The sequence below is a fragment of the Sinohyriopsis cumingii genome, chromosome 8 (genome assembly GCF_028554795.1).
Source record: "Sinohyriopsis cumingii isolate HCF-2022 chromosome 8, ASM2855479v2, whole genome shotgun sequence".
NCBI classification, from domain to species: domain Eukaryota; kingdom Metazoa; phylum Mollusca; class Bivalvia; order Unionida; family Unionidae; genus Sinohyriopsis; species Sinohyriopsis cumingii.
In genome coordinates, this window is record NC_142968.1 from 127,034,788 (window position 1) to 127,058,435 (window position 23,648).

Below are 23,648 nucleotides of genomic sequence, written 5' to 3' on the forward strand. Positions count from 1 at the left end.
GTTACATAAACAGGACAAGTGAAATATTATCATATAAAGAAACCATAAACACATGAAAAAGTTTCCAAGTTATTATTAAAACTCTACTATCTACACAATATACATAGACTTAAAATGTAAGAACTGAAACATCTTGGAAACATTAGCCAATCAGTTGGTTTTATTGTCATATTTTAATTGAGCACAACAAATTCCATAATGAATAGCACATATTATCTCTGAAGCGGACGACTTCTAAAAAAATTTAGACCAGTGTAATCTAACAGGATACATTTTAGAAGCTGATCGAAAAAACCCAAATGAATTCCATGATGCAAACGGTGATTATCCATTACTACCTGAAACCATTAAATTAAAGTATTATTATCAAAAGAGTTGTTTAGGTAAATATAAGAAAGAAATAGTAAAACAACTAGTACTTAATCTAATTAATAAATCAACTTATATTCTTCATTATAGTACACAAGCTTATGCGCAGGTAGAATTAAACATTTAAAAAAATTCAAAGAATAATGAAATTCAAAACAACAAGCATGAATGAAATCATTTATTAATCAGAATACTAAGAAACGAAGGAAATCAAACAAGGTGATGATTATTAACCCAATGAATATAACTAAATAAATACGTTTTACTTTCGTGAGACAATGAAAACTGTAAGAAATATGGTAGATATATAATTGTGCAGAAGAAACATGCAGTAAACAGTACACAGCAACCCATTATTTTCAGTTTACAAAATTTTCAATGAAGGTGTTTTAATTTAAATATGCCCCCCCCCCCCATGTTTTAAAAAAGCTGAATAACATAATTTACCTTGGTAATGCTAATTCATGCCTATTATTATCAGCATTTTTAGTAAAATATTGTGACAAAATGAAATTATTATACCCTGACACAGGCTCATTAATATTGGAACTATTTACATCTGTTATATATGAAGATATAAAAATGTACATCTTTATGTGTTATGGCTCTGTGGTCTTAGACTAAGTAAACGAAAAGAGCAAAAACCAACAAGTTTTGTAAAATTCAGCAAATAATTTATTTTCCTTGAACACAAAGTAAACTTTTAAAAAGAACTCACGGTATTGTGAATTAAATCCCAAAGACTCCTAAAAGTTCTATCACATGTCCAAATGTACGAAGTGCCAATTGAATTTTAGTGGCGTTCCAAATAACTGCCAATAGTGAATGTTTAATGTGCCTGTATTCTCGAATGTCATAATGTGCCAATAGTCGGGAATGTGCCAGTGTGTTAAGTCTTTTGATGTGTCACAATAATACAATCCAAAATGTTATTGAACGTATTCACTATAATTCCAAATTAATGATTTAGTCCAAGAAGTATTAATGAGCACTTTGTAATTCCAGTGATTAATTTAAGCAAATAAATCCACCCAAATTAAACCGAACACAACAATAATAATGATTCCACTTCGGATTTTAAGGTAGGAATGAGTAACTCTAAAGTAAATAACTATATATACCAGTCCACTTGACCTAGGTCGAAATTACCATTTTCTGATAATACACTGTCATCTTAATGGAAAATTTCGTTTCAGGAACCTTATTAGGTTAGGCTCAAGACTGTGTCTATAACTCAAACTAAAGAAAACATGTTTTCAATTATTAATGATCTGACTATTTATCCTGTAATCATAGGGAAATGTTAGCTATGTACTGTGTATTTTACAAAATAAATGCCACTAGCCATGTAGACCATTAACGTTATTTTGTGCTAGGGTCAATTACAAAATACAAATATATATGCATATAATCATTAAGAAAAAACAACAAACAACACAAATTAAATATGTGATGTGATGTGATTTTGACTTTTAACGTAGCTTTAACAATTTTTCAGTCATATCGCTACGATGTCTGCAATGTGGCAGTTTATAGTGATGTCTAGCACTTGGGCATCATGCCGCAGACATGTAGCATGATGTCCCACCCAGTCACATTATCCTGACACCAGGCCGACCAGTCCTAACACTAACCTCTTAATGCTGAACGCCAAGCGAGGCAGCTGTTAGTACCATTTTTTAAGTCTCTGGTATGACTCGACCGGGGATCGAACCCACGACCTCCCGCATCAAATTAAATATAGATAACAAATGATACAAATAAATATAGAAAAAAAAACATTTTCTAAAAGGTACACATTTTTTTTATTTATGTCATATATTTAAAGATAAGGCAGTTTAAAGGATGAAAATCGTTTTGAGAAAAAAAATGTTAAGAGAGAAAAAGATGCAGTTTACAGTACATTATAATCCAATGTAACACTTGAGTTGGACAAAAATGTTTTATTTGATCGAAAAGGAAAGCAAGTAAAATACAAACAATAAGATCACAAAAACATAAATTAGTTATACATCAATAACATAAAACTATTTTAAGTTCATTACATGATTGTGTTTAATACTGACGGAGTAAATAAACATCAGCTATCAAATTTAAAATGTATGATTTGTTATTACCAGCAGCACAAAAATCATAGCCCAAATTTTCTTACAATACTATATTTATTATTGTGTTAGATCAACATTTAATCTACGCATGCGAATGACATTTCAAGCTGCATCGAAAGGTTAGATTATTTTCTAACGTAATCAAATTATCCTTTAGTATAATTACGTGATTCGTTGAATATTTCAAAGACTCGAAATCCTTAATTCTTTTCATCATTTCACTTCAAATGAGTACTAAAGTAATATCAACAATATCTGAAGATGTTTTCTATTAATATGTAAGTGGCGGTTTATAAACAATGAATATGATGTGATTTATAGTCATGTTGTCATCTCCCCCCCCCCCCCCGCTAGCTCTCTCTCTCTCTCTCTTTCTCTCTCTCTCACACACACACACACACGCACACAGAGACACAAACACACAAAATGAATGTAAAGGGTTACTTTCAAATTAGCTCCAACCCACCCACCCCTAGATTAAGCTCAGTCGTGTGGGAACAATAGAGTGCAGCACAATTTGGCATGCTGTAAACAGAGGCAGATGGATGTTTGAAAAGGTAATGCAGAAACTGAGGGAGGTCTTAAACCCCAATTAGAGATTGTCTCACTGGTATACCAGTCAAGGAAAGGCGAGAATTATTTGAATATATATTTCCCATACATTATACCAATCAATATGCCTACTAACACGCGTCTGGGTGACCTATTCCAGAAATGGCAGATAAGCAGAGTGAATATGACTCTTCGTCGCACTATATCCGACCTATGCCCTTCAGACATCCCATGACCAATTCCATTCCTTAGGCAGTAGATAAAGCGGGTTGAGCACCCTATTCTGGCCCTATGGCCAATTCCTGACCCAACGCGCAGTGTTGATCCTTCCGTTCCGATCCCACAGAGAGTTCCTGTTCCTAGATAGCACAGACGACTGGTTGAATCCCATGTTTCGACCTTACCCGACTTATCGTCAGGTCAGAACCAATGCGGTTGTAATTGACTAATGTGCCACCGTGCCTGATAATCACGAACTCCAATCTGACGCCTTGACATCTTTTACACTCTACACGGTATAAGATTTCGTCCTGAGGCAATTGAGGAAAATGAATGTCCTCAAGCTTAACATCGTGTTAATGGCGCAGCTGGAGAAAGAGCCATGGCCAGCACGTCGAAGATGTCGAGCTGGAGAGCACTAAATTGAGGGCCTACTTTCATAGTTTGCACCGCCCTACTACGCACTGATGAGATTAAGTGGCTGCTTGCCCAAGCTAATGCAGGCACATTTGGCGCATTGATAAGCATTTCACCACTGCTAAATGATTGACCTCGGTGTGGCGAGCTCGACTCTGCAGGTATTGCTATTCCTGTTAATGTTAGTGATATTGCCAAGTTTGATCGCCGCAACGAAACTATATGTGTTAGTACCTGCTGCTGAAAGAAAGTCATCTACCTGCATGTCAAACCACATGCTAACAATATATTACTGATCACGTGCACCGAAGGCGAAAAATGAAAATAGCCACCCACTATGTTTGGAGAAAGAACCTTAGCCTGTTATACCAGCACAATGAAACATGAGATGAAAGTACGTATATCGCCGGTACCTCCAATGTCTTCTGCCGGGATGGCCTTTTGGAAGCCTACACGAGCGACCGCCGAAGTATATTCGGAAACCGCAGAGAGTGTCCTTACTAGAGTCTGTCAGGAGTATCCTAACCTTCTAGAAATACTATCTTCTGATGTGTGTTCCATACACCATCCATGTGTATTTGGAGACAATGAACGTGCTAGTGGAAGACCATTCCAACAATCTAAATAAAAACAACGCGCAGAATATTGCTATCCAGACCTTATTTAGTTTCTGCTTCACAGTTGTCTGATGTGATGGAGTATCCAAAGAACAGGATTTATATCTGGACAATAAGGTTGTCGACACTGATATCAAATTGCTTCTCGTTAGTTGGAGGTGATGTGAAGGTGTTTCAAAACCCATTCAAGATTATCATGGATGAAGAAAACTGAAAGGCTTTCAATGAATCAGTCAACCACTTCATATGAGGCGAGAAGCTCGACGACGATGACGACAATGTGTTAAACCATATGATTGGAAAGAACTGCGGCGGCGCCCACAAAGCATGTAACATAAATCTTGTACCAGCCTTTGATGCGTCCTCAAACTCGAGGCGTCCAAAGTCGTTTGGTCGCATTTTCAGCCGGTATCTCGCCATCATCGTATTATACACATCAGGTTCATCAAACACCTTCCATTAACATATACTGGTGCACAGAATGAAGCGTATAAGAGGTCTGAAGAAGCCAAAACTTTTCATCCAAGAGCCCTTTAGGTATAAAGGTCTTTGATCAATACATTAGAAAATACTTTCCCATGATAAGAGTTTGATTTTAAGAAGATATTTATGTGAAATTGATTTCTTAAAGGGGAAAGAAATGAAAAACAAGCAACAGAAACAAACAATGGAAAAATGTAAATTTTAAGCAAGAATGAAATTTTCTGTAAATGATTACAAGTAACAAAGTATATTTTTAAATTTTTGCAATATAAGTTTTACTGTATCTAGCGTATATGACAGCAAGTATAAAAAATGAAACAAGAGAAATAAAGGGAGGGAAGTTCTTTGAACTCGTTATTTTAATGAGACATTTATATCCCTTGGTATGCATTAGTAAAGGACAATATGATTTGGATAACCAATGCTTTAGTGTCTCTCCTTTTTTCTCTAAACTATGGATGCTTCCCGATAAGGTCACTAGCAGACGATATTATGCCCATTTTACCTGACGATGGGCAACCTGGCAGTTTCTCCTATATGCGACCATCAAAACGGACCATTTTGAACAAGACACACTGAGGCCAAATCAGTTTATACATTAAAAATATAGAAACCGACGTAAAACTTGATTTGCGTTATGTTTATGCATGTATGTTTTGAGATTCAATGAATTTATTTCAACTTCCAAACACCATATAAATTCAGCAGTAAATCTGCCATCATCCCACATATATGGCTGCTGATGACGTCATTCGGGATCTCTATAAGAGGCGAGAAATGTATATATATATATATATATATATATATATATATATATATATATATATATATATATATATATATATATATATATATCGATTAATTCTTTTTTGTGTTACCTTGCCACTCACTTTCCTAAATGTATAGACAGAAAAAATGAAGTTGAATATGCACGAGAGTACCGTAAAATTATATATTGCTGTCCGTGTATTTGTTTGGGTGACTTGAATCGTGTATAGTACATGCACAGCCATACACATCTCTCGGGTGAATTATTACCAATAACAATTCTAATTAAAGATAAAAAAGCTACGACATTCTTGTTGGCCTATATGTTTTTGTTATTTTGTTTGGGGGGGGGGTTGTGTTCTGGGACATGTTTTCACACTTTACTCTTGTCAGATGCTAATAGTTTCTAATTATCAGTGCACGTCTATCTCTTCGCCTAAGGGAACGTCATTCTGTCTGTTGTTTTAAATTAAACATACCGTTAAGTTAAAAATTATCAGCCATGTGATAGCAAACGAAAATAAACCCGTGCTTTTGTGCCATGCGATTGAAAATATATTTTTGAAGAGATGTCATGAAGAGATTATACTAAAAATTGTATTTTAGGCGATAAATAATTTTGTTTTTCATTATTTGGGTAATACTGATCTAGCGTTTGCATTTATATTTTAAATTTTTATAGATTTAGTATTTTTTTAAAATGGAAACAGAAGCAGTTTTGACAGCGAATCAAGCAATGAGCAACATGGTATTTCAAACCCACGTGATCATAATATCTAAATCTCCAACATTTTGAAAGAAAGACAAACCAAACTCCCCCCCCCCCTTCACTTCTGGAATTCTACTATGCAAAATATCTTGTTAACTGTTTGTCAATGTTTCAGAACACGCCCTGCTTCCACCCTCTTCTCCTTCTCATGCCACCGAAGTAGCACTAGTAGCAGTGGTGGTGATTATAATGGCACAAACAGTCTTATTAGCAGAAATAGTGCGCCACGTTGATGGTTGTAGTAGCAGTAGTAGCAGTTGATGTTGCTGTTTTCGATGGGGTTTTTTCGGAGGGTGGCCTTGCTGTTAGGTGGTTGTGTAGAAATAGCAGTGATGTAATAGTAGTAGTAGTAACAGCTGATCTTGCTGTTGTTACTGATATTTATTGAGAGTGCGTATGCTGTTCATAGTTATGGTGCAAGAAAGAACAGTGATGACGGACTATAAACTTCACTATTGGTGATCACCGTTTATACACTAATCAATATTTTATCTCTAAATACAATTTATGCTCTTTGATCTACAAAACATTTCTATTTATTGCCTCCTTCAAGATTTTCCCTATTTATCTTTAGTTCTGCACGTATCAAGTTTGTGTCATATCACACATTTTGGACAGTAGATATTTAACTGTATATACCTATACCTGTGTATACAAAATGCAGATCCATGCTTGTAGATGCGCGTATATATGTCTGTATGTATGCATGCATGTATAGATGGATCTGAAGGATCGATGGATGAAATACCTGATGGAATTTTGGATAGATTGATTGACGAACGGATGTGTGCATGCATGTTCTTCATAAGACTGACCGCCCGGTGGCCTTAGCGGTTAGAGCGTCCACCTCGGATGCAGGAGGTCGCGGGTTCGAACACCGGCTGAGTCACACCAAAGATTTATACAAATGGTACAAGCAGCTGCCTCGCTTTGCGCACAGCATTGAAAGGTTAATGTTAGGACTGGTCGGACTGGTGTCAAGATAATACGACTTTGTGCTATGCTATATGTCTGCGTCATGATGTCCCAGTGCTAGACAGCACTATAAACTGCCACACTGCAAACAACGTGGCGATATCACTGAAAAATTGTTAAAGCTACGTTAAAAATCCAAATCACACACATTAATGTAAAACAATTGCATGTTCTATTTTATTTCACTCATATATAATATCAAATAATACAACATTTATGTTTCATCCCGTTTAATTATCTCTTAAGGATCTCCAACAAAAAATCCCAAAACAACATGATGTGCATGCAGACAATGACCTGATATAAAAACGGACACAGACAATTTTTCATACGCGAATAATAGGCGCAACAGTTAGAAACACATGTGTAATTCTTAGAAACTTCTTACAAGCTGGATTATATATATTTATTACATGATGGAGTTTCATGGTTATATTTAATACAACAGGTATTGTCATATTTCTGTATTATTCCAAATATAACACCTCAAATGACCATGTGAAATCGCGAAGACATCATTAAGGAAAAATATCATGGTAAAATGTGAAAATGTTTCAAACAATAGACAATAAAATTGACATAAAACTACAAAGCACCCAATACATATTTATCATAAGGCGTTTTATGGTACTGAGAAGATACTTTTCATTGAAAGTACCTGTCTACCAATACTTACATATATATATATATATATATATATATATATATATATATATATATATATATATATATATATATATATATATATACAAACTTTGATTAGTTCTTGAACTAAGATGATAATAAAGAATGTTGCCCTTTATATTTAAAATACATAATTATTCAAGCTTAAAATGTAAACATCTGAGTTTGAATAACTTTGCTGAGAACATTTTCAAAACTCGATAAAAATGTAGAATCTGCTTTGTGTTAGCTAGTTTACAACTATGCTAAACTTCGATGAAATTTTTGCATTCGAAATATAATACGTTCAGTTTGAATTCATTTTAAGCTGAGAGTTTTCCTAAACTATTGGAAACGTCTAAAAATGCATAGTATATACACACATCTTTCTCTCTCTCTCTTATATACAGAGAGAGAGAGAGAGAGAGAGAGAGAGAGAGAGAGAGAGAGAGAGAGAGAGAGAAACAATGCAAACAGATAAAACAGTTCCAAAGAGTATTTAAATGTTCTTTCGAAGAAAACTCCACTGCGAAATTAGTGGAAAAAAGGATATAAAAAACAATTTCTACTAACAAAATGTCTGCCAGATTGTATGACTTTGATACTAATACAGAAAACGTAATTGATCAGATGTTTTCCTATGGCATCGTCTGATTTTACGTTGTATATTTGAGGTACGCCAACATTCTTGCTACTTTTGACCTTGGGGTTTTGCAATTTTTTGATATACTCAACGTTCTTTCTGCAGTGAACACAACATTACATTTCGTATATGCGTTATATTCAAGTCTCCAACTTCCGGGCTTGTTCATCAAGCAAATGTTGCATTGATTCATGATAATTAGGCATAGCAATGGCTAACATGGTGCAAAGTAAATGACGATAGAGCTTAATAGAGTTTAATTATTAGAGCATGCATAATTTGATTCAATTAATTGATGATATCAGTCATGATTACGAGAAAGAACCACACAGATCCACGTTATGCTTAAAAATGAAACATTTATACAATTTTCTAGCAGAGAATACAACATAAGACAATTTCAGGATAGTCTTCCATGATACGGTAGGTCTTTCCCTTCATTCCAAGTCTGAACAACTTGTCAAATATCGCATATTGCCAGACAGTATGGAATGCTTTACCACCATCATGAAAAGTAACACCGACAGAAGTATTTGTTTCCATATATCTTAACTCGTCTTTGATACAAAAAGATGCAGTCGTGCTGTCACAGTTGTTTCACAAACCCTGTTGCGATGAGTTCTGGAAGGAGATCTGTTTAGAAGTAAACTAATCAGTCTATCGTAATGGTTTGTCATAGGATTTTTAAAACATCGGAACGATAGCAATATCCCAGTAATTATTCATGTCTTATTTGTTTTTCTTCCACATTTTAAAAGTGGTATGCCATTGCCTTTTTAAACGTGACTCTGGTACATAACGGTTAATAGAGATTTCTGCAAATACTTTCAAGTACCTGGACAATACTAGAAATATCTGTAAAACGTATATTGCTCTGCAGTAACGTCATTGTGACCATACGCCTCAACATTATAGAGAGATCTAATTACTGAGCTAAGTTCATTATTAGGAGGGATTTGATCAACACATTTGCACAAATGAAAACAATTTTCATTTGCTGTATTTTGAAACCTCATTTAAAACTATCTGGCAGTAATTCTTGTCATACAGATAACTAGTAACGGGTTTGACTAACATGATTTCCCCATAACGTACAGGACACGTACCGTTTTGCTGCTCTGTTCCAGACGTGTTATAATAATAATAATAATAATAATAATGAGGACTTTGTATTGCGCCTAATCTTTAGAAGCTCGAAGCGCTTTACAACATTAGACAACACCTATAAGATAAAAACATATAATGATATGATTACAAACACAAACACCATGAAATCAGAAAACATAAAAAAACATGCTGCGAATATTTAAGGTAGGAAACATTATTAGGTCTTTAAGTTTGTTCTTGCAGTCGAAATAAGTGAATTTTGAGAGCACTCTTGAATGGAATCACCGTGTCCTTGTGTTTAAGTTCAGTGGGCAATTCATTCCACGTTGCTGGGCCCTGGTATGCAAAAGAACGCTGTCCATATGACTTTGTATTCATACTTGGAATAATGAGTATACGATTGTCAGAAGAGGAGCGTAAGTATCTTGCTGGTGTGTACACACGGGTGAGGTCGGATAAGTATGTTGGACTAGAGTCCGACAGTGAAACGTAGCACAGAGAACAAATTTTGTGTTTGATTCTGGATCGAATGGATAGCCAATGTAGGGTACAGAGCAGCGGTGAGGTGTGCTCTGATCGTGGTACTCTAAGTATGATCCGAGCAGCTATATTTTGAACTTTTTGAAGTTTCTGGAGCAGATATTGAGATGACGTAAATGTTTATGGAAAATGAAAATATCAAGCTTTGCGTCCCTTTTCAAGCATACAAAATTTTTATCCATAGTAAATTTCTCTACCTTATAATAATAGTTTTGAAAACAATTTCTTTGTTTTCTTATTATCAGCATGCGCTTGGTGTTTCCAGTCTCGTATTCACAATATACTGTCTACTCTGCCAATGCATTTTCTTGTGAAACCTTTGTTCACCAATAAATCAATCAATGATTGTGGCCATTCATATTTCTAACAAGACACATAGTAACCAAACGCTATGTTATTAATGCATGAAAAGACTAATTATTAATTCCTAGTTCTATTTTATATTAGTCAAGAATATATCGACCAATAAAAGCGTTTCCATGTTTAATCATGTTCTAAGGCTCTAAAACAACAGGCACAAAATAATGATGAAATTATGAGTGAAAAGGAAAAAGGATCAAAATAAAAAAATTTTCATACTTGTTCAATAAGTAAAACCCACAAAACAAGTACTTGTCATTGTTCGTGTAATTACAAAATTAGTCAAAGCTGTCAATTGAATATATTCATTACGTTACGCTTGACACTTCTACATGAAATATTGTTGATATTTATATAGTACGATAAAAATTACATATTAAAATGATCCTATGAAATCCTTAAAACATTATTACAAGAGAAAAATGTGAAAATTATGGGGAAAATAAACACTTAATTTAGTTTGTATAAAACTACAAAGCACACAGTTAATATATGATCACAAGGCTTTTTTCAGTACCTAGTGAACTTTTGTTTGTCAAAAAGTACTGGATCTGCTAGCAATTAAATTTAGTACCCCATTGAGAAATGTATAGGTAATTGATTGGATGATAGCCAATGCATTGGATTCGGTATTTGCAGTTCTCAAATTGCTGTACGGAAATCAGACGAAGTGTATGCAGATCACGTGACATATTCACGTGGTGTACGAATAGCGTCAATGGCAATTCTGTCGATTCGAAATCTATCAATTCGATTACGGAATTTTTTGTGAATATTTATAATATTTTGAAATTGTTCAATATATTATTATATTGGTCTTCAGAATGCCAAAAGAAAAAAGAGAAGAAATAGAAAAAAGAAGAGGATGAGAGGGATTCCGAAGATAAAGAACCCATTCCAGTCAAGAAAAGCAAGAAATATAGATCACGAGAAGAAACAGAAGAATCCGTACCGGTTAAGAAATTTAAACTGAGAGTCAGCGAGTGAAAGAAGAAGATACGATGGACTTCAATGATGTGTTGTGAAATGTTAACTGTGATTTTTAAAAAGAATATACCAGGAAAAAAGAGTCCGTTGGTCTTGTTTAGAACATTTAATAAAAATATCAGGAAAGAAGAAGATAACAACAACGCTGGCCAAGGGAAAAACACGGGAAAAACGGATCAGAAATAAAGAAGATCAGGAAAAGAAGAGGACAACAACATCAGGAGAAAACAAATACACGCGGCGGGAAAGAGCAGAAATACAAAAGAGCATGAACGAAGACGAAGGCAACAACAACAACTAGACAGGAAATAAACACACGATGGTAGAGAGCAGAAGTAAAGAAGATAAGGAAAATGAGCTAAAAATTGAGTACTACCAGTGCTGAGACTACTGAAGACAGGGAAGGAAGAATGAAGAAAACAAAAGGATTTGCTATTCCAAAATAAATAAAATGCAAGCCCAAACCCGAACATTCAGTTAAGAAATTGTCAACCAAAATAAATAAAATGAACGCTCAAAACTGAACATACCCCCACTGGAACACAAGAGAAACATGCTCATCTATTGCAAACATTCAGTATAGATCACATAATGCGGATAAAAGACCAAACACATCTATAAGAGACACTATAGCACTCGTACCATCCATCCTCCGCTCCTTGCCACCCCCCCCCCCCGCACACACAACATAATTATCAACTAGGGATTTCATTCTAACCCAAGAAAGCCCTATCCATGCAAGAACGATGGGCCTGAAAGGATCTCGATTTGCGTACTACTGCATAAACTAACGGCGTAGCGACACCCCAATTTAGATCACAAAATTCAACAGCTACCGTAAGTCAAAATGATTGGTCAAATCTTTCGGAAAAATACAAGTATGCATAACACACACACACACACACACACACACACACACCGATAAACCGCATAGTAGGAACATTTACAATTCAAATCGATTGTGACTCTCGCATATTTGGCGTTAAATTAAGGACCGCCCCGTACAAAATTGGAAACCGGGGTTAGATTTTGAAATGAAAGAAACTTGTGCTGCTTGTGTCAAAGGTGATAGCATTGGGAGGTGGACAGACAAGGGCATCCGAGGCGCTTTTCCTTCCGTGGCCTGGACGTCGGGCAGTTCGGACGCTTTCACAGGAGAGAGATGGATCTAAGGAACAAAGGAACAGGAGCAAGGAAGGGGAGGAAAATAAAGGACACAACATTGGATCAGGGTAAATCCCCTGATATGTTCATTTGATCAGAATTTTAATTGAAATTTAAAATTTAAAATATTTTCTTTCATTTTTAACTTATAACTTATAAGATGTTAGACCTGCTTTTCCCTTAAATACCTAAAATCATTTAACATGATCATATTCGTCTGTTTTTTTTTCATATCCCTTGGATTTAACAAATAAAAATAGTTACATTAGAACCACAAAAACTCAGTAAACCACATAAACCTCTAACTTCCCTCAAGGCCGAAATACAACACGTACGAAAAAGGGATGCCAACAAAAATGTATTTAAGGCAAATAACCGAAAGACGATTAATGATCAAGTAAAACTAATTGCAGCTGCATCAGATGATAAATGTAGGAACGATTTCCATTGATCAGAACATAATCATGTGATCTGACCGAGTTACGTTTATTTCTATATAAACTGCAGGAGATCTACTTTATACTTCTATAAACAGTGTCACGTGCACAGTAAATAATGTGAACACCGAATCGGAAGGTTTACACACTGCAAGCCTTTAAAACTAAATAAAAACGGTGGGTTTATAATTTGTTTAGAAAATGAAATAAATTGATTTTACAAGATCAAATAACAAATCCTTAAAATTTTTCTGAAGATAAATAAGTCTTTCTTTGATTAGGTATGAAAAAAAGCTGGGAAACTCAAAAGAAGAATAATGGGGATATGTTGTACAGCATTTTCCCTGCGGCACGTTACAAATGAATTTAAACTATAGGTAAATTGATGTAGAGATTGGGAAGGGGGTGGTGGTCAAAGAATAACATTATAACAACTGGATTCACAGTCCTACAATATAAGACGCCGAGAATGATAGTTAAGATGGGGGGTGGGGGTGGGGGTGATAAACTCTCGCTACTACCCCATCGTAACTGTCATAGTCGATGTCTTGCACTCTTTGACTATTGGACCCCCATTGCTATAACCATTTACCAATAGTCTAAATTTCATTGGTAACTAGCCATTGTAAGTAGCTTAAACTGTTAATGAGCACGAAAATGGAAAGAAATGCAAAATGGTTACTCACGTGACTGGACAAGAACGATTCGACCAAGTCACAAAGAACTCATGACAACATTAAATCCATGAGTCATTCGTATGTCAAACAAAACACGTTCTTTGCTTTGAATATTAAACTTCTACTCATATCACATACACTATTTAAATAAACGATTAACACAATGCTGTGGAAAGTTCAAAACCCAGGTCGCCTGGCATTGGTAAAATTCTTTGATGTAGACGAAGCTATTACGTTGTAGATGTAGAATCCCCTTTTCTATAAGTAGCTACGTGGCAGACGCTAGCCAAAAGAATTCATACGCTTAAAAAAGGGCTCTAAAACTGATAGGAAATATCTTTAAAAAATAAATCTAAAAGTAAATACAGTTATAAAGAATTGAAATTATAAGAGTTTAATATTGTTGTTTTTTTTCTCCTGAGCTTATCGTGGTATAAGCTGTCAGTTGCCGACTCAAACAACTTACATAACGCCCTTCGGGCGTTATTTGCTGTGTGACTCGACAACTGACAGTCTATACCGCGATACACTCGGAAAAAAACATTAAACTCTCAATTAAATAGGACATCTAATTCGGACACACACCGACAATCGTGCTTGGAAGTGGTCACCTCCCTACAAAACTAATCCCATACTTTACTTCTTAACACAAATTCAAAACTTCTAATGGTCTGACATGAGCAATCTCCTAGTGTCACCCAATTTTGAGGACATGTCCAAATTTGAGTTTAACCAATGGGACGCGTATGGTGCATGGTTGAAATTAAGATCAGATCATATTGTTTACATGATTAGGATATTGTGAGTCCGTTGTTTTGAGAGTGAGAGGTGTAATGTACATAGCACATCTATGGAAATAATCACAGAATTTGGCAATTAGAACATACTCCTCGGTCCTAAATTGTGTATAAATCGTGCTCTGCCCAATAAAATCAGGTATCGATTGTGTGTTTCTAGCATACAACAATCAAAATACAGAAATTAAATATTTCAGACCTCATTCCTGAGACGGACTCGTGTATAAGGGATTCTGAGAAAGAAAAAAAAAACTTTACAACTTATATTGGGTTTTGTCACATCAAACTATGTGCTGACTGTCTGAAAGGATGCACACCAATAATTAAAATGAATATAAACTTTGTGAAAATAAATCGAAATTTTAACCGGCCCTTATCAGATCAAACAAAAACCTCTAAGGGATAATACATTCATTACACTCTCTTGATGGGATGTACAGCATATTATCACTGTTCAATTTTCGTATTTCATGGCACACTTCCATGCACCGTGTCAAAAGACTGTATAATATCGAAGATGACATTAGTCTGTGAATTATGACCACAAGAATGACAATGAAATAGGATTTCATTGCTCGAATTTCCGTGAGTGGCATCTGTGGCTAGTTTTGACGTTGATTTAATTAGAGATGTAGAATATTGTGTGACCCTCATTATTGTGTGACCCTCATTATTGTGTGACCCTCATTATTGAAACATTAAAGCATTATGTCTACATATACATGCAACTGCGCCAAGATAAGTCCTGTACACAATCTGGTATTACAAAATAGACATGAAAAATCTACGTCCTAGTGATGAAAGAAAAAGTAAAATTATTTTAATCTTAAAACCGAAAGCTCTAATGAATATTCAAAATATGAAATGTACAGTGGGATGTTAAGTTTGATTTCATGTCTTTGATGAAACCTTTCCTAAACTAGTGGAAAAGCCATGTGTGCACATCTGTAAATTTCAGTAGACGATTCCAATTTAAAAGAGGCATTTCGTGCAATTGTATGCACATATACTTAGACACACACATGAATATGTATGCATATATGTACTGTATAATGTACTGATTTAACCAATCCAAAAATATGCACCTTTGAATAATATTTTGGTTTCTAATAGTAGTGAATTAGAGCAAGAAAAAATAATGCAAATCGTTTCATGATGAAGGCATAAAACTTAAAAACTGCAACAGACAAAATTATATATATTATTGTTTACGAAATCTTTTGCAAATGAAACCAGTCTAGACGAAACTGAAACGGTTCAAGATCCATTAGACTATTATCGACTTTTAAATCAATATCAATAAACGTATCAATGTCAATGTTATAAATTCTTCCTTGAACAGAACTCCTCTAACCATTACTGTTCACAATATATTACAATCTTTTAAGTTTTAATGCCTTTTCTCGCAATGCAACAGCCATCGTGGTGTCATGCATATTTATGTTTGGTAAAGCATATTGAAAATAACACTTGCCAGTAAAATAAATTTTGCATGTGTGAACAAAAGTTATTGCATACTGCTATTTTAGGGCGCGAAGGGAAATTTCAATAGACGTTGGTTACACTACCACTTATTTTCTATGTCTCAAGAGGTGCTACAAAATAACAGTTATAGATGCAAAGCTGTGTAAATGCAACGAAAATACAAAAACGAAATTCATTAATTAAAGCAAACGGGCAATTGATGTATGGAGGCATTAACAAACAAAAGTTTAAAAAGTAATTGGATTGAACAAATCATGTGACTTGTCGTATATTGCATAAAACTGAAATGCTGTAAGCATCGACATAGAGTTTGTCTTGTTCTAGCACCATTATTCTAATATACACTTCTACATTAAACGTTTTATTTTTATTAACAGCTTTCAACCAGGTGAAAATTTTGGACTCTGCCAATTGAGAAGTGTCTTATTTTATATTATTCATAAAATAAAGAAATTAGATCAAAGTGCTTTATGATTTTAATAATCACCACAATTATTCTGTGTGGTCATATTAACAAAACAAAAAAAAACGGAAACACAAATCAACCAGCCCACCTCCAAGTTGCATGAATTAATATTAGTAGCTGAGTAAGACGTGATGAATTCAAAGATATACATAATACAAATTAATAAAACGTATAAATATGATTCTTTGAGCAATCGTATAATTTTCTCTCATTTTTAAAAAGGATTAAATAAGACTAGAAATGATCCGTCATTACACCAGATGAAAAATGCAGTATTTGCTTTCCACGCCACGAAAATAAACAAGCATCCTAAATATATCACCAGGATAATATCATCAAATGAGACACCTGTCATATGTTGACGAAAAATAATGCAAAAGAATTTCAGCGATGTTTGTATTGCTCTCAGTTCCTTACTTTTCATGTGTTTCCATCCATCTATCTCGCAGTTTTCGCCACACCAGACGAGCCACGTGCCAGACAGCTGCATTATTACATCGGCCTCTCTTCACAGAAATGGAAAACGTTTCAATGGCATTATCCAGCTGCCCCATTTTGACGTAACAGACACCAAGCAGATTAAGGGATGATGACTCAAAAGCAGTTGGAGGATTGCTACAGATGCTTTCCATTTTCCTTAGGAAAGCTTCAGCATTATCTTGATGTCCCGAATCAAAGTTTGCAAGAAAGGCCAGATAAGCCACATATAAAAATGGATTTAACCCAAACCAAAACCTACATTCTGTTTGGAAATGGCTTTTGGCACCAAGGACATTAAACAGTTCAACTCTTGCGTCATCTGGCAGTGCATATATCTCATTTTTCAGGAAATAAACGCATTCCATGTGACAATGATTATCAAATAAATCAGCAGCGTTCACTTCATTCACGTAGGCGTTTAGGAATATCAGATCTAAATAATTACACAAATTGGGTATATTTACAGTTAACCCAGGTGGACGGAGCTGGAATTGTGTGTACCTGTCGAGCAAGTTTTGTGCTGTTGCAATAGTTGTTGGGAAATCTCCTGTTATGTAAGTATAGTTCGCATATTTTGCATGGCACTCCCCCAGGTTACTTTTACAAGCATACTTTGTGTAGATTAGTCCTAATTCTTCCACAATACGGTTGTTTGTTGTTAGGACACTTGGGCAACGTGACAAGGACAAAACATGAGTTCCGTAGCTGCACAAGACAAAGGCAAGAATATTTTGCAAGATTTCTTTATCTCTCATGTCATCTGAGACATATATTTTTTGAAGAAGTTTATTTATTACTTCATTAAAATGTGCATCCATCTTGGCTGTTTCACTTATATGACAGAAACTTCCCACGTTCAAAAGTTGTAACATGAAGCTACTCAGGGAAGTAGAGTTAAAAATATTCATTGTACAGTTCACTTCAGTGATTTGCTCCGTTGTAACATCTTCATGATCTACAATGTCGTTGTCTTGGTAAAGGCTTTGAATGAAGTCATCATCTCTAGCAAAGTGATCAAGTCTTGTTAAAGCTACCCATCCCTCCCTAATGATATTTGATAAAGCCTGAGATACAGCCTCCATATTTGCAGGAGTAACCTTTCCAGCGAAAAGATTTTCATCCGGGATAAAATAGCTGGGACAAAATAAGTTTTTCACACAGAGAAATAACATCTCCAGGACATGAAAAATCAACTCTACTATGTTGTGTGAAACCCACAGCTGGGGATCGGTCTGCTCAATCGTCCAGAACATTAATGTTTTGATGTGGTAGGAACTAATGACATCATCGTTGAAACGTTGTGTTAGATTTTCAGATATTAGCATCTTTAGAAGCACGTAACATTTGACTTGAGTGAAATTGAAAGACCTGACAAGTATTTTCTCTGCCTCATTGAATGAATATCTCCACTGTATGTCTTCAAGTTCGCTTTGTTTGGAGCCAATTGGAGCAAGGTATATTCCTTTTTTCACGATATCGCTTTTCTGTTGCTGTGAAGGCCAACCATAAGGTCTTATTCTTGTCTCCCACTCTAATGCACACGAAGGCCATTTGGGGCAGTGAATTACAGATACAAAATCGAATTTCGTGATGTTAGAACCACAGGAACTTAGTCTGGATTGAGCTTCACATCCACTAGTCTGTGTGCTGATGGCCGGTCCAGCTTCGCGTATGTTGCCTGTGGCAATATCCGAATACTGAATAGTACCGTGCGGAAATAAGTCACTACCGCACATTAAAATCCCAGTTACAGTTCTGGATGCAGAGCTCATAATGTATTTCCTTCCCGAGAGTTCTTTATATAAATGTAACAACTGTAACATTGGGGATGAGCCACGATTTAACATCCTTAGTAAGCAATATCCAGGCGGGCAGCCGTTATTCTCAATATGATATACATATGTTTCTCGGTTATACTGGTTTGTCTCACGAATATCTTCGATAGCAACGGTTCGGTAATAAATCATGATTATGTCAATATCCCTATATGCAACACATTTAAAGGGATACTGGGTCGCCTCTCCAAAGCTTCCACATGCTATCGCATTCGTCTGGTCTGTCAAAACTTGCAATTTTTCACGAAACATAAGAGAAGCAATATAAAATGGCCTAAGCAAATTAATATCTTTCATTTTGCAAGCAAATTTAGTACTTACTGACCGTAACCTACGGACGTACTCTGTATTTCGATCTCTGTCAGCCATTGCTAAACTGCCCTGAACAGCGTCTTTATGAAAAAACCTGGAATATTGTGGTGACCCGGCAATTACTGCCGGCTATTTAACCTAAAATCAGAAGAAAATACTATTAACCTCTTGAATGCTGAAATAAAACATAACGCATGAAGCACAGACCAATCAATAAATATCGATTACGATGTCATTAACTATCTCCACACACACACACACACACACACACACACATATATATGTGTGTCTAGTTAGACAATGATATATACGTAAGAATGGCTACGCGTGTATATATATATATATATATATATATATATATATATATATATATATATATATATATATATATATATATATGGGGGGGGCAGCCATTATTATGTATATATCATTATCTATCTACACAAACACACATTCTACTTGTTTGTGTTGTTCATTTTATATACATATGCGGGTTTCAAAAACAAATCATTCAACTTTGACTTTAGAGCCCTTTTAACCGGAAAACCGAAAACAAAGCATACAGATCAGTTTGTTCATGACCTAGGTACTATAAGGATACGTCTTGTTCAGTGAATTCACCAAAAAGAGACAAGGAGAATTGCTTTAATGATGAAGAAATCAAATTGTGAAAAGGAAAAATCGCACAGCATTTTATGATAGTAAAAGAGCGGAATAATTCATGACCATCATCTCAAATTCTTGTTTGTTCCTTCTAGACCGAATAGATCAAAGGATTTTAGGCACAGTTTTAATTTGTTTCCTCTCCTTTTGGGTTTCGAGACCATGATCAAAGTTTTGCAATGTTTTCTGCCTATGTATATGGCTTTTACGTACATTACCTTATACCGACCGTTCGGAGGACTGAATATGTTGTTGTAGGTCAATAACTGCTAAGCAGATAATGTTCTGTGTAAGTGGACTGTATTGCATGCGGAATAGACACAAACGTGTTTTTCTACTTATTTCTGTTTTTGCTATCTTTTTTTTCCCCTGGTATTTGTTCTAAGCAGATTTGTTATGAAGATCAGGTTGGTTGCAAAATACCTCAGTTATAAGACAAAAATTCACTATAATCATATATAGACGAGACTATAATTATATGCAAAGCGTCAAACAGAAGAATGTATTCCACAAGGCGTAAAAGATATATCAAGAAATACCAGTCTCCTCTTTTTGCACAATGGTACCGTATTGAATAGTAAACCCATATTCTCACGTACATTACTAAAGTTTTTATTATAGCTAGTTTATTTTTTTAAAATGCTTCCAACGTCCTTTGTACATGACAAGGGACGAAAGGTGTGCGTAATTTAGATTCGAATTTCATCGCGCTGTCTTTTAGATTCCATTACTAACAATGGAACCAGCTTAACTTCTATTAAAACAAATTCTACAGCGTTTATATTTTGAACATGTCGGAATATGAATCAAAATACGACCGTCCTCTTGCTCATAAAATAAATTTATTTCAACACGTGAGGCTAAATTCTCAAATGTCCTATAATGTGCGGGAGGAAAAATGGATCACCAAATCACCACGTTGGAATGTATGTACGACTAGGATTCATATTTCCCGAACATTTTGGGAATAAATCTCAAGATCCAGATACAAATTCCAAATTAAGACATGACACCTGAAGTAAATTTATATTATTAAATTTCAGCATCCAAAAAAGAAGCACAAGAGTTAAGAAATTATTCTAAGTTCTAATTCTCATTTTGTTCGACCGAATGTTACAAACAGCAAAATGTTTCGAACTTTAAACATTTAGTTGAGATTCAAACTCAAACCATTTTAAGATTTTGAAATCAGCTTTATCACCTCGATATTCACAGCGTTTGAAATACATAATGGCTTACACAGGCAGCTGTTTTGTGCAGTAGAAAAAACAACTGATGTACACTGGACAATGAGAGAACATTCTAAAGAAAAAAGTCACAATTATGGCCACCAGCACGACTGAAAAGCAGGATGTTGAACATCGTATTTAAAATATATTTTAATTGGTGTTATAGTACGTGGTTATATCCAAGAATATCAGAGTATATTACCAGCATACAAACGCATCACATAAGGCAATATAGGATCTTCTGGTCACTAATCGATTGATTCTGCGTCCGGCATGTTTCTTATTCATTTAGCCACTTTGGTCGCAGAAAGAAAAAAAATAAACTTCAGCAGGTCTGAGGAGTTAAGTTTATTTTCACTAGAACAAAATGTTGATAATAATAATAATAATAATAATAATATCAGCAATATAATTATTCACACAAGCACTGCAATTAGTATATGAATGCAAGACCAAACATGTATAACACCTGCTGATCACTGAACTCATAACTGAGCAAGTGCTAACGCCTAGCATTAAGATCAATGGAGGAGCTATCAATATGTCAGTACTTCTGAGGTCTGTCTGGTCAATTCAATGCCAGCTTACACTGGCCATACAAGAATTTCAGGATCAATCTTCCAAACCATTGATCAACTCAAGAAATTATCTAATGCAAGGAAGGACAAAGACTGCAAAGAAAATGAAAGTGATACATGTCTTGAAGGCAAGAAACCCATTCAGTTGTGAAGATCTGTCTTTCGCACAATAGTCTCAGGAGTGGTAGCAAAGGAATCAGTCAACGTGGACACTGCAGCAGCCATAAAACAGAAGATAATAGAATCTATTTAAGGCCAGGACATCTACAAATATTCCTTTAAAAAGAATCATCAAGCAAACAGGTAGCAAGATCAAAGTTAAAGAACATGAAGCCATCTACATTAACCCAGAACATCTCTGTCAGAGATTGCCAATAGTAAAAACGAAAACACAAACATGGAAGAACTATTTAAGTAAGAGCTTTGCAGTCATCCTGTAAACGTTTTTGAGATTTCAGATGTGCTGAGGCAGAAAAAAATTGCAGTACTTCCTATTGCATTTAGGAAGGAAGTACAGCCAAATGTGATATCTCTATAATTCTTTGATGAGGGAGCTTTTACTGCATCATTTGCCCTGGAATAATAGCTCGACATTTCAATACATATGCAATATGTATGTGCACTCCTTGACAAGAAAGTATGGGAGATGTCCAGTGGTGTTAGACGGTTACAAAGAGGTTGCATCAGTGAAAGATATCATGCATATGAGAAGATCAGCAACAGCATGTACAACTGTATCGATTCACTGTGATGCAAGTACAGTGCTCACTGTAAACAAGAATGTGTTCTTACTAAACAAAGAGAAGAAACAACGTTTCGTATACATGATGAGAGAATGTCTTGAAACCGCAGGATGTACATCATACATGCACCTGGAGATGCAGATGTTCTTATTGTGAAGATTGCATTTGCTGCGGCTACTAACAGAGATGCAATAGTTGTAGCTGATGCAACTGGCATACTTGTGCTCCTTTGCTATTATGCCAGCATGGGAAGCAGAGAAATAATATTCCATCCAGAACCCACGCGTACCTCAAGGAAAGTCAGACTATGAAACATCAAAAGCACCAAACCGTCCTTAAGCATGGTAGGCTTCAAAAATCGTCTCTTTATTCATGCTCTGCTCGGTTGTGATACAACCTCTCAACTGCATAGAATTAACAAAGGTGTTGAACTCGAGAAGATCAGGCAGCTTTAAGAGTATGCAGAGGTCTTCAACAACTCCAACTCTGCTTTTGATATGTGGTTGTGGCTTGAGAAAAAGCAATGGTTTCTTTAGTTTTAAAATCAACTGATACATACACGGGCTTTGTTCTAAGTTTTTCATTGAGAAGGTAATAAAGACCTCAACAGTTAAGGTCACTGCCTTCAACACCTGCTTCAGGTAAGTACCATTCGCTCCATGTCTACTATCAAGATCAAGTCTGGCAAGGTAATGTAAATTTGACCCATTAAATGGGGATGGAAAGACGTGAAAAGAGCTATTGTTATTGTGCCCAGTGATAACCAAGCAGCACCAATCAGCCCGTTGGTGATGATCAGATGTAACTGTAAGAGTGTGCAAGATACACATGCCGCAAACAAAATCTTAAGTGTTCACCTGCCTGCGGTGATTGTCGAGGTTATGCTTGTACCGATGTTTCTACTATGGATTGTGATATTGGAGGAGACACAAGATCATGAGGACTGTCCTGTTGATTTTCATATATGACTGTTCCAAGTAGTTCTTTACAGTGAATGTTTCGATAGTACGTTAGACAAGTGGACAATAAGTACACCTGACACCAATGTCGTCAATGTTATGATACGTGCAAGTTCCATTGAATTCTTAACTGTTTCTAGCAAATAATATTTTATATTATCTTACCTAACATGGTGAGCATTATATTTATTTAAGTAATGTTTATATTATATTAAAACCTTATTAAAAACTATTACAAACATTGGA

The 23,648-nt window shown here is 35.3% G+C and overlaps 1 protein-coding gene across 1 annotated transcript in view; it reads right to left on the reverse strand.

Moving 5' to 3' along the window:
* Positions 1-533: 533 nt before the first annotated feature.
* Positions 534-23,648, reverse strand: part of LOC149794609 (uncharacterized) — a 40,238-nt gene continuing 17,123 nt past the window's right edge. The window contains exon 3 of the mRNA XM_089968895.1: positions 534-19,368. Coding sequence (XP_089825021.1) covers positions 17,017-19,287 — 2,271 coding nt within the window. The 5' untranslated portion in view covers positions 19,288-19,368 and the 3' untranslated portion in view covers positions 534-17,016. The remainder of the gene's footprint in view (positions 19,369-23,648) is intronic.